The sequence below is a fragment of the Pleurodeles waltl genome, chromosome 7 (assembly GCF_031143425.1).
Source record: "Pleurodeles waltl isolate 20211129_DDA chromosome 7, aPleWal1.hap1.20221129, whole genome shotgun sequence".
NCBI lineage: Eukaryota > Metazoa > Chordata > Amphibia > Caudata > Salamandridae > Pleurodeles > Pleurodeles waltl.
This window is the reverse complement of record NC_090446.1, coordinates 394,198,868-394,214,519: the sequence shown is the minus strand read 5'-3', so window position 1 is coordinate 394,214,519 and position 15,652 is coordinate 394,198,868. Positions and strand designations below refer to the sequence as shown.

The following is a 15,652-nucleotide window of genomic DNA, read 5'->3' as shown; positions in this document are numbered from 1 at the left end:
ACAAGAGGATCACCTTTAAACTCTTCACCCACGCGCACAAAGCACTACACAACGCCGGACCCGCCTACCTGAACAACAGACTCAACTTCTACGTCCCCTCCCGCCAACTCCGCTCTGCCAACCTCGCCCTCGCCATCGTTCCCCGATTCCAACGCAAGACCTCCTGTGGCAGATCCTTCTCCTACCTCGCCGCCAAGACCTGGAACTCCCTCCCGACCCCCCTGCGCCAGACCCAGGACCTCCTCACCTTCAGGAGACTCCTCAAGACCTGGCTCTTCAACCAATAGCAGTTGCCCCCCCCCCCCCTCAGCGCCTTGAAACCCTAACGGGTACATAGCGCGCTTTATAAATTTAATGATTGATTGATTGATTGAAATGCTTCTGGCACCTCCGTCCACAGTGGCACAATAAGGTATCTATGGATGCCTTGTGCTTCTTCCCTACGCAGAGTTTGGTCTTCTGCTTTTGCCCAGTCTCGAGCTGCAAATTCCCTTCTCACCAGCAGCAGCCCAGTAGCTACCTTCTACGTCAGGCAATAAGCCTTTTAGCTACTCTAAGTGCCAGATCCAAAAACCTGTCACCCACTTTCTTTTGACCAGGGCATTGAAACAGGCCTAGCAGGCAGACCTCCAAGGTGCAGACTAGATTCCGGTGTAATATTGCATTTACCCTCTGTACCACTGCAACCAAAACATCTACACAGTGGGGCAGTGTCATGTCATGTGACAAAAGTCTGCAGTCTCAAAAGCGCAGCATGGGCAGCACCAAGGCGTTTCCCCGTAAATAGCAGTCAGTCCCTTTGGGGTAAGGTAAGCCTGATATAAGTAGTTAAATTGGATCACCTTAAAATGGGTATTGCGCTATACCTTCTGTGGAGAGGCTAGAATCCTGGCCCAGTCCCTGTCTGACAAGGCTCTAGCCAGCATAGTCTCCTATTTGCCTTGGAGCGCAGTCGGAGATTTCCAAACCAGCCCATTCAGAGCTGCATGCAGCCACCTGACCAAATGTCGGACTGTGCCCAATGTTAGCAGCAGTTGTAAAACCGGATGTGGCAGTGGCTGAGCTGCTCCACCGCCCCAAAATGCTCCAAAGGCCCTAACCAGGCCTAATAGAGAAGAAATTGCCCAGGAGGCAGATCTCTCATTTCATCAGGACTTCCAAAAGCATCAATGAGTCGGTTTCATAGCAGTCACCAACTGCAGCCAGTCCAGCCTCTGTCCAAGGTGCCAACTGGGCTGCGGTGAAAAGTGTGAGGGTGTTCACATGTGGAAGTCCCAACAATGATAACAAATGGGCATAGAGCAGGTGGTCTCAGGTCCAAGACACCCAATGCCGCCAACACTGAAGCACTGTCTCTGAGAACGTTCCATTAGTTCCTTGTCCAGGAATGTGTCTCAGCAACTGGGCCAGTAATGTAACCCTATCAAGTGTGCTCCCCTTGCAGCCCAGTTCAGCGAGGTTCATACCAGCCAGCCAGTATGCAATCCATTGAAGTTGGGCTGCCAGGTAATAGAGCTTGAAGTCAGGTGGTCCCAGGCCCCCACTTCAAAATAGACAGTTGAAGCGTGTCTAAAGAACCCCGGTTTCACCCCCTATCCCAGATGAGGTCCCACAACAATTGAGAGGCTTAAACCAAGACGGCAACCAGATTGGTAGGTTGGTAAAATCATAGAGCAAGCAGGGCAATATAACCATTTGTGCTAGTGCTGTTCGTTCCATAATAAGAAGTTGAAGGGAGAGCCAGAAGGTCACACATCCCTTTAGGTATCGCAACACTACTCTGAGATTGACATCTTGTAGGTCCTTTAAAGTATGATAGACCTGTACGCCCAAATACCTAAATGTCAAGGGAGCCTAATTGACTGCTGGTGCCAGGCCGCGGCACAGCAAGTGTCACCGGGAAGACGTGTGCCTGGTCCAGATTCACCTTCATGCCTAAAAGTTCATCAAAACTATGTAGTAGCATAAATGGAACATCTGTGGCCATATTGGCTACATATATTAAGAGGTCATCTGCATATATGGAGATCAGATGTTCCATGTCTTCCACCTAGATACCTCATCCCTGTCCTCAAGTCAGGCAGAACACCGATGACAAGGACGAGCAGGAGTGGGGACAAAGGACATCCCTGTCTAATCCTTCTACAGACATCGTAAGAGCATGATAAATTCTAGCCTGTACTGACTCGGTCTATGGGTTTAGTATATGAAAGCCGTACCCAGGACACCCATGATGTCCCCAGTTGCATCCTAGTCATGAGTGCAATTAGATAATCCCAACTGACAGTATCAAATGCCTTCTCCAGGTCCACTGCCAGTAGCCCATCCCCAGGCCCCTCTACCGGATAGGAGACAAACAACACTGAGTAGATTTGGTGTAAATTTAGGAAAGTGCTGCGCTGGGGAACGAAACCACACTGTCGGAATGAATCAGTGCTTGCCTATTCTGGGAGAAGGTGCATAGCCTGTATTATACTCAGTAATTTAAAGCCCATGTTCAGCATGGATAGTGGGTGGTACAGGAGCACATGGGCAGCCATTTTGGGGAGTGGGATGACCACTGCATATCTTGTAGTAACTGGGAGTTCTGCAGTACTCAGGGCCATATTGTACATAGCCACCAGGCATGGATCCAGAGATGCAGCAAAAGTGGAGTAAAATTCAGCTGGGAACCCATCTGGGCCCGGAGTCTTGCCGCAGGCCATTTCCGCGATCACACACTTGATGTAACAGGGCCCCCCCCCCAAATCTTTGAGTGCAGAGTGGGGAAAAAGTCTCCAACTGTAGAAGGGTATTAAGTGCTTCTATTCTCCTACTCAAGCCATCAAGGTATTTCCCGTAAATCTCTATAATAATCTTGGAAGACTCCATTTATCTCCACCTGGGAATAGACCTGTCACCCACCTGGGACTATAACTGATACTATAGGGTTTCAGTGGGTGAGCTAACAAGGCCATTAGTCTGCCCACCTTACCTTCCTCTTCATGAGCCCTAGCAAATTAGTCCTTGTAATTATGACACCTGGGTTTCTCCAGCAAGACACTATGGGGGTCATTATGACTCTGGCGGAAGGCGGAGAAGCGGCGGTAGGACCGCCAACAGGTTGGCGGTCTTTTTTTTGTATTATGACCATGGCAGTTACCGCCATGGTTATCCGCCGGTTTTCCGTTCCGCCCGCCGGGCTGGAGACCTGGGTCTCCAGCCCGGCGACCGTCACTATAACTCCGGCGGTATTTTGACCCGGCTTACCGCCGTGGATTTCCTGCGGTTGGAACTGCCATGAAATCCATGGCGGTAAGCACTATCAGTGCCAGGGAATTCCTTCCCTGGCACTGATAGGGGTCTCCCCCCCCCCCCACCTCCACCCGACTCCCTCCCCTCACCCCCCACCACCCCTGCCACCCCCATAGGTGGCAGGGCCCCCCTCCCCACCCGACCCCCAACATCACAGAACTCACACACACACAACACGCACGCAGGCACCACCAACACACATACCCGCACACACACCGACATACATGCCTACATCCACACACACAGTCAGACACGCACACTCACATACAAACATACATGCACACATCCTTACAGACATACCCAGAGGCATACACGCACTCATTCCCAAAACACGCAACACCCCCGCAAGCATACACGAACTCACACACCCCCTCTACATACACAGACGCACACCCCCATGCACCCACACAACACACAACACCCCCCACCCCCTCCCCTAACGGACGATCGACTTACATGTTCTGTCGATCCTCCGGGAGGGGATGGGAGCCATGGGGGCTTCTCCGCCGACACCACACCACCAACAGAACACCGCCACGCCGAATCACAGGACGTGATTCGGTGGGCGGTGTTCTGTTGGAGTGGCGGTGAAGGTGGACCGCTTCTCCGCCTTCCACCAGGGTCATAATGACATCCCCTAGCTTTGAGATACTCATAATTCATACTTCTTGGAAACTTTAATCTCCATATGGACAAGATGGATAATAGTGAGGTTGCTGAATGTAAAGAACTGGTAGTGTCATTAGACCTCACTCAACATATATTCAGTCCCACTCATCAAGCGGGACATATGATTGCTCAGTTATTTTCTAATATGCCTTTGCTGGTTGAGGATCCACTGTCTCAAGTCTGGTAAGATCACTTTTTGATACAATTCTCTTGTTCGGCCCCCATGAAACCCCCTACCTACTGCTTGGATCTCACAAAATTCAACCGGAGGAATTTAATTATATTCTGGAAGATAATTCTCCTTCTCTGGCTGGCTAGGTGTAAGCTGAAGTCCTACTGGTAGATAATTGGATCAGAGATGCAACAGAAACAATATCACTGCTTCTCACCTCTAGATTGAAGAGAACTGAGTTTTCCAGCCCCTGGTTCTCTAGCAGCCTTATAGCTGAGAAAAAAATATATAAAGATTTAGAGAAGCAATGGAAGAAAGGCTATTACTTGAAAGAAATGGAAAGCTATAAAGTGGCACTAAAAAAGTATCACGCTGACATTAAAACTGCAAAACTCGAGTTTTTGAGGCCAAAATCACTGGAGCAGGCAATAAAACAAGGGATTTTTTTTCATAGTTAAAAAGTTCTCAGCACCTACAGCTGTTACCAACTCTCACCAACCCTCTGCTGCTTGGTGTGAACTGCTTGCATCTTACTTTTAGTTTAAGAGTCGGTTAATTCAGGCCAGTCTCTCATCCAGCTCTCTACTGTATGATATGGTTTTGGACATGATACAGAGAAACATTTTTCAGTCAGCCAAGGTGTCACTATCCAACTTTGAGCCTATTTGGCTGGAAGGCTCTCTCACTGCATTAAGAACTTTAAAATCTGGCACTCCATCTGACCCCTGTCCACCCAATGTGTGTTCACTAGTTGCGTCTGCAATTAACCCTCTAGTAAATAGAGTATTAAAATCTTCTTTAGACTCAGTTAGGGCCCAAGCTCTTGGAAGCAAGCTAAAATTCTGCCCTTACTAAAGAAACCCTCAGCAGATCCTGGGATACAGTCTAATTACAGATCATTATCTCTCCTCCAAGCATTTTCCAAGATACTGGAGATGCACGTTAATTATCAGCTCTCCATATACCTGGAATCCAAAAATTTGCACCACTCTAGCCAATCGGGGTTTAGACCCCACCATAGCACAGAGACTGCTCTCTTGCAGATTATTGAATACATCAAAGGGACGTTGGATATAGGGGGAAAGGCAGTGCTGATTATGTTAGACCTATCACCAGCCTTCGGTATGGTCCCCCACTCCATCCTCCTTGGACATTTGCAGTCAGTGGGAATAGTGGGTCAAGCCCTGAACTGGCTCTCCTTTTTTTGGAGGGATACAATCAACAGGTCTGGATTCCTCCCTTTTCCGTGGAGCCTCATGAACTGACAGTGGGAGTGCCCCAAGGTTCTGCTCTGAGCCCTACATTATTTAATATATATCTCACTCCTCTTGCTCAGTTAGCAGAATCCCTGGGTGCCAAAGTTATATCCTATGCTGATGACACCCAGCTATTGTTCTCATGCAGCAAGTGTGAAAAGCTCCTTGGACACCTGATTAATACATGACTAATGGCTGTTTTTCATTGGATGGCAATACATCAGCTTAAATATAATGTAGAAAGGACTGAGCTTCTCTTTTTTGGCGATATCTCCCATAACATTTGGCAGGCCTTCTGGTCTGAAAGTGCCTTACCTCCAGGTCCTCAGGATGGCATTGTTAAGAACTAAGGGTTAAATTTGATCTCTTGTCATTTAAGCCACCAACGCTTCGTGTACTGAAAACGTTTTTACATTTACTGTCCTCTGCAAAAAAACAGACATCCAGGCTCTTGTCATGTCAAGGCTAAATTATGGCAATGCACTTCTCCTGGGCTCCCCTCATATGTAAGCTTTGCACTGGCTTCCATGCTAACACATGGGGCTTTATACATGTCCAGGGCTGAGTACCTCAGACAAGGTTTAGCTTCTACACTCCAGCACAAATCTTGAGGTCTACCAATAAATTATTGACAGTGATAACTAGAATGAGGAACACCATAACTAGAGGTAGATCCTTGGCTTTTTTGGTTGCCACAGAATAGAACAAGCTCCCGTTGGAACTGTGTGATGTCACCAATCCAGCAGTCTTTAAAAAACAGAGTGAAAACGTAGCTTTTTAAGCAGGATTGAATGATGGCGTGTGGCTTATGACCTTAGGCACTGCACCAGGACATTCCGATGAGTAGCCGTGGAACTCATCTAACAATAATCAAAACCCAGAACTCCCCAACCCCAGGCTGGACTGGCAACAGCCAGCTGTCCAAACCTAGATGGAACAAAGTGGAGAAATAAGTACCATGAGTGCATTACCCACCTAACAGTAGTCATGAGCCCCTACAGGGAGATGAGCAAACTAAACTGACATCATGTAATAGCTGTCACTTCCACCAGGCACCAGCAGAGTTGTGCAGCCAAACCTTGCAGGCCAGTGTCAATGTGTTGGGATCGGCAGGGTGGAACAGAGGCAAGCCCCCAATTTGTCACATCAGTCCTCATTCCTTCTCAATACGTTATCCCCCCCCCCCCCGGACACCAGACAGTTAGGCGGAGCTGGAGACTGCCACCCGACAAGCCCCAGACAGGCTTTCAGAGGGCCCACCTCATCAGCAATTGTTGGTCAACTCAAAGTGGGTAAGCAACAGTCAGAAGAGCCATATATAAAATACAGTACACACTGCAATACACAGATCACAACCCTCCAATTATGACCCCCTTACCACCAATCACATTGAAAGCCAAATCAAGACGTCGACAGATCAAGGTGTGACTAGAGGCAATTTCAATTTGTCCACATAGAGGGCATCAGAGGCACTGTACATGGAGTGTTTGCCTGAGTTGAATCCCACATCATAGTTTGACTGAGGACCCTATATGAGGTCTGACAACACCACGAAGGCTGCCGCTTTGTCTTTGTCCACCTGAGCTCTCATTGGGCTGTGCACTGGGCTTGCGTTCGACCTACCACGTCTTCTCCGCTTGAGAGGCCTGTGTGGCAGAGGTGGTTGTTCAGGCACCCCAGTAGCAGAGCTTTCCACTTTGTACTTTGTCTCAAGACTCAGTTTGGGTCAGAAAAATGTGCGCCTCCAAAACCAGTACTATCCGCCATTTGGCTGGGAATAGCAAGGAATACCTGATGCTAGCTTCTTGCAGTTCACACTTAATTTCAAGGAAGGACGCTCAGTTGACCTGGATAGTTGCTGTGAAGTCCGGAAACAAAGTCACTGCTGCCTTGTCTATTTGAAAGGGGCCATCTGTGTGGGCTGTTTGCAACAGGATATCAGGGTCCTTATAATGCAACATCCAGGCCACCACTGGCCAGTGGGGGCACCCAGGGGCAGGGGAGCCACACCAGGACCTGTTGTTCACGGTTCAGTGCAAAGAAGGGAGATAGATCCATAGGAGCCACCTAAGGTTTCATCCATTCCTCCAGGTAAGCAACCAAATCAGCACCCTCAGTACCCTCGGGCAGCCATGTTGTTTCTTCTGTTGCAGCCTTCAGCATCCTTTCTTTAACTCCATTTGTGAGTTTGTGGTTGTCGGCCATCAAGAGGCCTACTTCTTCAGCAACAGATCTGATCTGTAATTGCAGGGAGGCCTTTGAATCTGTAATTGCCACCAGGATTTTACCAAGTGTCTGCTGAATTACTGGAGGCATGCTGTCAGCAGCACTCCCTGCAGGTGTGCCCCCTGACATGGATGTCTTCTGTGGGTTCAGGGACATGCCCACATCTTGCCCTTGGGTTTCCCTACTCTAACAGTGCAGGTGAGGCAGCATGGCTTCTCCTGCCTGTGGGTTGAGAATCTAACCTTGCAGCTGGAACCAGTAGGTAGTCCTGAATGGCTGCCCTGTCTCGACCCCTGAAGAACTCCACCAACTAAAAGGCACCAGCACACCCCACTTCTGGACGGCCAGACCACCATAGCCGTCGGCAGGTCGCCAAGTATATGCTGTAGGCCAGGGTGAACGCACACAGCCAGTGCCTATGGGCAAGCAGCAGCATCATGCAGAACAAACAGTACACATAAGTCTCAAAAAGCTTGATCCAGTGAGGAGGGAGACAGTCACAACCACAATGTGGGATCCAGTAGGGGCTACGACCAGGGCTCTTCCATTGTCGCTAATGCCCAATTCAGTTCATAGGCAAACCTCACAGCGAGCCCCCTTCTCTCAGGAGATCTGGTAGAAGTGGTAATTGTGCAGCCATGCAACAGAAAAATTGGGCCAGGTGGACTAGAACCCACCCCAGAGCCCACAGGTCATGAGGAACCTGTAATAAACCTCTGAGTTAACCCATTTCTCATGGGGGGACCTAGCCCCTCTTACTTTCTGGGGCCACAGTGTTAGGCTCTCAGGCACAGCCTCGGCGAGCAGCTCACCCTCACTGCTTCTGGCCATCTCGCCTGCAGTCCTGCTTTGGTGCACTCCACTGCCTCAGATCTCCAAACACTGCATCCTCTACAGCGTGTCTGTTAGGGCCGACCATCGTCTCTTGTTCTGGGAAAGCCAAGCAATACAGGCCCTTCTCCATCTCTGCACCCCATAGGCCCAAACATGGGGCTGCTTCTTCTCTTCTGGGGCTCAGACACTGTAAATCAGAATCACTACTTGTAGGTCTGCTTCTCAGCTTTGCTTCAGCCTGTCCTCACACAGAGAGACACCACACGAAAAGCCTTGCTGTCCCTCCTGCTCTGCAGTACCCCTGACAAGGAGTAGCGCTGCGCCCAGCCCGCAATTGGTCCGCAAGACCCGTGGCAGTGGTGCACAATCTGCAGCCATGTCCAAGTCCGTGGGCTCAGTCCCAGCTACCGTCACAACCCCCAGGGAGTTCCTTAGGGTGCACCTCTCCCGCTATTTCCCAAACACAGGTTCAGGGAGAATTGGAGGCTGCGTATTATACCAAAATGGTGCAGGATAACTGTATGGAGCGAGGCAGCTTCCCTCTAACACATCTGCTCCACCGTCTTGCCAAGCCATGCTGTTAGACCTGTCATCCGTAGGGTAGTCTTCCCTCAAACCTTTTGCCTGCCTACCTCCTCTTTTTACTGTATCTTTTCGTTGGTTTTAGGACTCTGAGTACTTTACCACTGCTGGCCAGTGCAAAAGTGCACGTGCTCCTCCCCTAAACATAGTAACATTGGAATATACACAATTTACATATTTAATTTACTTGTAAGTCCCTTGAAAAAATTCCCTTACTTGTAAAGTCCCTTGCAAGTTTAAGGTCCCTGGTATACCAAATACCCGGGGCCTTAAACTTGAAATCTGTTAGTGGACCTGCAGCACTGATTTGTGCCACCGACCCAAGTAGCCTAAAACCTATGTCAGGCTTGCCATTGAAGGGCCTCAAACTTGGGATTTAAAACTACTTGCAAAGCCTTAAGCTCCCCTTTTATTACACATAACTCATCCCTAAGGTAACTCCTAGATAGCCCTAATGTCCGGGAGCATTTCCTAGTAGTGAGAAAAAGCCAAATTTGTATTTCACTACACTGGTATGAGGCCTACTGTGCTCATGGACTAGCATTTAAAATTCCTTAATACACTTTTCAGCTGTAATTCCTGATTAGAATGGAGTAGCTGCATCATGTTTCATATCTTTGGAATGCTAATAATAAATCCTCTTTAATGGTAAAGTTGGATTTAACATTACTATTTTAAAAATGCCACTTGTAGATAGTGGGTGTTTCTCTGCTCTTACTGCTCTGTGTGCCTTGCAGTCTGCCTCAAATACACATCTGGGGTAGGTGACAGCTACACTTTGTGCATTCTCCTTTAGACAGCCACAAACACAGGAAGGCTGGGTGTGACAGGAACTCATCTGCATTCTGATAGCTCTTCCTGGGCAGGAAGAGGGAGGGGGAGCTGATGCGTTCACTTGAACGGGGAGTGTCTGTCCCCAAACAAAGGGCTGATTACCCCCTACTGATAGTCTAGTTGCATCTGCAGCCAAGGCTAGGAAGAAAGGACCTCTGTGCACTTCAAAGGCTTTAAAGTCACCACATTTCAAAGGCACATTTGGGTATAAGTACAGAACCTCTGACCCTACCAATATAGTTGTGAGGAACTCTGTCAGGACTAAGGACTGCTGTGCTACAAGGATTGCCACTCTGATGGACTCATGCCCCAGAGGGACTGCTTTCTGCTTTCATTATCTGCCCTGCTGCCTACTGATCTTTGCCCTGCTGAAGACAAGGACTGGACCCATCTCATCTGAACTCAGAGTGACTCCAAGGGTTTTCTGACTTATCACCTGTTCTGCACTCTTAGAGATATCAAAGGCTGCCTGCAACCTGCAACCAGCACCTGGACTGTGTCTGCTGTGCATCCTGCCCTGCCAAGTCATGCCAAGCCAGCCCTGGGCCCTAGAAAGTGAGTATCTGTTCTGCAACCTAAAAAAACCAATGCTTGCGCCAATCTGAACTGGTGCATATCCACTTGACAGTGAGACATCACTGCTGCTGCTCGAACCACAGACACTGAATCGACGACTTTGCGATGCATCAGCCTCAGACCCTGACACATCTTCGACTCTGTGCGGCTCGGTGCCAACGCATCACTTCATGCTAACAGCACCATCTCCAGCCTGTGGCTCAAAGACGCATCGCCTCAATACCCCTCGCTACTTGACTTTGATGCTTCTTTGACACTGCACAGCTTGTAGCTGACACATCACCTCCATCTCCACGATCAACAGCGACACCTCTCCTCCTCTGCTCTGCGCATCGAGTACTTGACATTGACGCTTCTTCAATCTAAGGTATTTTTTCAGCAGGCCCTGCATAGGTCCTGTAACCGGCATGCCCTCCATCATTTTTGGCCTGGACTTTGGATTTACCCCAATCTAGTGCGACTTCAAGTAACCCCTAAGCGCTAATGACTTCTAAGCACTACTTTTTTATTTATTCTTTGCAACTTCATATCTCAATTACTACTGATGGGAGTTTTGTCATTTTAATCTTGTTTTACTCTATACATGATTGTCTGGTTTTCTAAACTGGTGTAGAGTCTTTTGTGGTGTTTTCAGTGTGTTACTGTGTGTGTTGCAAAAATACCTTACACATTGTCTCTTTGGGCAAATCTGAGTGCTCTGTGCCAAGCTACCAGAGTGTTACCACATGTTATCTTTAAGCGTGTATCTAGCTTACTCTGAGTAGAGTTGTCGTTCCTGCTTGTACAGTGTGCCTACTCTGACAACAAGAAGCCCCAGTTCTAGCATACTCCCCCAAAAGCTGCTAGAGTAACATCAATAACATCTACCACAACAGCCACCATCTCAGCAACGCCAGCTGCCTCACCAGCCAGCAACAACTGTAAGCACAGTGTGATTACATCTATAATGACAGCAGAGACCCGGAGGAGTGACCAAAGTGGCCACCATGGCAGAGACCAGAGCAGTGACCATAGATGTAAACATTACAAGAACCATAGGCCATAGCTTTAACCATAGCTGCGCCAAAGCAGCCCCACAGCAGCTTCTATAACGGCAGGGACCACAGCAGCAACAATAGGATCTCCAACATTAGCTGCAACAGTTGTAATCCCAGCATTAGAATTAGAAATACAAATATTAGCAATAATTGGAAGCACAACTTTAATTGCAGTTGTTAACATAGAAAGGACAACAGTGAAACCACGACTGCCACCATGACAATCCCAAACAGCAACAACTGCACCATTAACAACAACAAATGCTTTAGTTGTTACCCTGGCAGGGAAATCCACTGCCCCAACAGCAGGAACCACGGCTGTAACCATGAGCAGTCTCCAGCAGCAACCATATCTGCCAGCACTTCAGGGCTTCATATCAGCATCAGCTGCCAGAAGGGATTATGCAGGGGCAAAACATTGACAGCTCCTACCAGCACAGATGTCACTACAGGAGCAGCCACTGCTGTAACAGCATCAGAGACAACAGCACAAACCACAACTGCTACCATGGAAGGTACAACAGCAGCCTTAACAGGTGCCAGAAAGTGAGGAACAACAACAGTGACCATAGTTGTTGCACCAAAAGGGGGAGCAACAACACTTGAAATTGATGCCACCAAAGAAGCCACAACAGCTACTACTACAGCCATTGCAATTACAGCAACACCGTCATCAAGAACAGGAGGGACCACAGGACCGATACAAGCTGTAACAGCAGCAGAGACCACAGCAGGATTTAGACCATCGAGGAGAACATTAATCATGGCAGTGAACGTAGGTGGCCTCACATGATTATACCATTTCCAGCAACCAGGATGAAATAGACCAAATGCTCCGTGCTCACTTTTAAGAGAAGAGTAGGGATCTAATCAGATACTGCTAATTTCTATGGTCACTGTTGTTAAAAGACTATTAATTTCCTAGGCTTGTAGCTCTTTCCCTAAGGGTCCAATTTCCATGCAATAATGTTGCGGAGAAGGTTTGCTTTCTCTTTGTTATGATGCAGAGATACGAAAGAGACAATTTAAGTGTTATTCACCAGGAGATCACCAAGTTTCTGTCCTTCTCAAGCACAAGGCTGATGTCTAGAATTTCATCATGATGGTTTCGATTTACAGATATGCGCTCCAATACTCTTGTGTAGTCCCTTTGAGTGACTTGAGCCAGTCTGTTTCGCTTTTAGTCCATTGTATTTATGTCCACAACGTGTGCTGTTATGTCAGCATGTCGACGCCTGGTGTGATGCATTGGTGTATTGCAAGTGTGGTTTGGTACTTGCTAAGTATAAGCTTCATTCTTGTTTGTTCTTCCCTTACATGATTGATACTCCTGCGCGATCCTGAGTAGCAAATGATAAGTTTCCTGCGTTTAAAAGTTACATTGAGTCCAGGTTCAGGTTCTCTTAAATATTAACATTCGATGAAAACCATCAAGCCAACGATGTGCATTTTCATATTCAATGTATCTAATATCACATGTTGCCTTGAGGCTGCCACGGAACGTGGATGAATGGACAGTGAGGTCAATCGTTGTTATGGCAGAAGAGATCATCTCTAGGTGAGAAAATTAATTTGTATGTTGAATGGTTCTTTTAGGGCAGCCGCAATCAAACGAGCAAACCAACTGGACAAGAAGGCAACTGAGTTGGGGCGGAGGCTGGTCAAAGGTGCTGAAGAAGAAGCCGAGGATGATGATGAGGAGTTTGATTTATTCAACAATGATATGCCCATCATTAATTTAAACCCAGTGCCGAGGTAAGAATGAAATACCTTTAATGGTGATATTTTTGCAAATAAAAATCTGTTTTAATACACTATTAATGTGCACATACTACTGTGCACAAAACCACAGCACATCATGACAAGGAGATGACATCCCATTCTGGCTATTAGATTTTGAGTTTCATGGGCGTCAAGATGTGCTCCTGTCTGGCAGTGGCATAATTCTGGTTCCTGCCCTACTGCATCCATACCACTGTTATTCTGGTAGAGTATGCTTGTCATTATACACTCACTAATGAGGTTCGTATGTACACTTATGGGGACAGATTCAATTGATGATGAGCAGAAACACCTTTTTATTTTTTGGTGGTCTTGAAAATAAGAGCTATTCAATTGAGTATTAGTGACACACTAAGGACGAGTATAACCAGGGCAGTTATGCACTAAATATATCATTCAGATGCTTCAAACGTGGCAATCAGCCTTCGGTTGTGCATCATAAATACATTGTGCGACCTTTGGCTGTGCACTGCATGCAAGACCCAAATGCCTCAAACGCAGCTCATTAATTTAGCTCTGGGCCGTCAAGCTTAAGGCATTGGTGGGATACATAAAGAGTGCTGTCATGCACTGTGTGGTCTATTGATATACGCTGGCTACAGTGTGCAGACACTTCTAAAATATGCTGCCATTTTTTCAATGAAAGTGTCTCATGAAATTCAGCTAATTTAAATGTGGGCTGTGATGGATTTGCAACCCCCCCTAAATCTGTGAAAGCTATTGATGCATTATTCATGTCGTAAGCGCCCCAAGAGGCTCAATTAATTTGTCTTTGTCTCCTACCTAGAACAACAAGACTAGCTTTAATACACAACCCTTTTTACACTTTTGTTTTGCAAGTAGACTCGTACAATTGAATCACCATCTCGCTTTAAAAATGTTGTGCTGCGGCTGAGGACAAAGTGTGACTATTTTCAGAAAATAACAGTTATCCTTCCTACATATAGCACTAATAATATAGACATTTATTAGAGAGATGAGGAAGAGTGATTGAGGTAGAGATACTGAGGTAAAGGAATGTATAAGCTGCTAATTTCCCATAACTTTTGTTCATCTCACGTTTGCGCCTAACTAAACCCCGATCTGCCACCGTATACTCCTCACTTTTCATAGTAAAAGAGAGGTTCAGGTTGTGACATGCCAGATACAAAGAATGGACCATCTCTGTCAAAGAGGCTTTATGAGAAATTTTATTGTTGGTTGACTGGGAAGTGAGCCCTGGTCATGCAACAGCCACAGTCCCTTCCTGAGTGCACCACAAAAAGTCACTAAATTAACCTGTGCTTAACCTTGGGTAGCTTGCCACGAAAAGCAGTCAGGCTTAACGTAAAGGCAATGTGTAAAGTATTTATGCGGTACTCAGACAATAATAAAGTGAAAACACAACACAAGAAAAATCCCACACCAATTCAGAAAAACAAAGTACATTTTCATAAATTATTTGCCACCAAAATGGAAAACTTCCAATCAGTACAATTGACAACAGTGCCAAAAAGCACAAAGAACTAACTAGCTAACTATGGATATCTGCTCGCTCTGGACCAGGTCAAATTCCAGCAGTGGCTCCTCCACTAAGGTGGAGAAGCATCACCCCACTGCTTTATGCAGTGAAGGCAAGAGAAAAATAAAATGATAACGCAACATTATTGTTAGACCTGACAGCCTTAGGGTGGTCACCCCTAACTTTTTGCCTGCCTCCTTCCACTTTTTGGACACTGTTTTTGCTGGCTTTTAGACTCTGCGCACTTTACCACTGCTAACCAGTGCTAAAGTGCATATGCTCTCTCCCTTAAAACATGGTAACCTTGAATCATACCTGATTGGACTATTAATTTACTTATAAGTCCCTAGTAATGTGCACTCTATGTGCATAGGGCCGGTAGATTAAATGCTACTAGTGGGCCTGCAGCACTGGTTGTGCCACCCACTTAAGTAGCCCCTTTCCCTTGTCTCAGGCCTGCAATTGCAAGGCCTATGTGTGCAGTTTCACTGTCACCTCGACTTGGCATTTAAAAGTACTTGCCAAGCCTAAACCTCCCCTTTCTCCACATATAAGTCACCTCTAATGTGTGCCCTAGGTAACCCCTAGAGCAGGGTGCTGTGTGGGTGAAAGGCAGGACATGTACCTGTGTAGTTTACATGTCCTGGTAGTGTAAAACTCCTAAATTCGTTTTTGCACTACTGTGCGGCCTGCTCCCTTCATAGGCTAACATTGGGGCTGCCCTCATACAGTATTGAAGTGGTAGCTGCTGATCTGAAAGGAGTAGGAAGGTCATATTTAGTATGGCCAGAATGGTAATATAAAATCCTGCTGACAGGTGAAGTTGGATTTAATATTACTATTCTAGAAATGCCACTTTTAGAAAGTGAGCATTTCTTTGCACTTAAAT

At 47.0% G+C, this 15,652-nt stretch overlaps 1 protein-coding gene across 2 annotated transcripts in view; it reads left to right on the top strand.

Annotated features, from left to right (window-relative positions):
- LOC138304105 (fer-1-like protein 4) overlaps positions 1-15,652 on the top strand; it is a 1,042,026-nt gene that overhangs the window by 344,721 nt on the left and 681,653 nt on the right. For both annotated transcript variants that reach the window (XM_069243852.1, XM_069243853.1), the window contains one exon: positions 13,077-13,235. In XM_069243852.1, the coding sequence (XP_069099953.1) occupies positions 13,077-13,235 (159 nt within the window). The remainder of the gene's footprint in view (positions 1-13,076; positions 13,236-15,652) is intronic.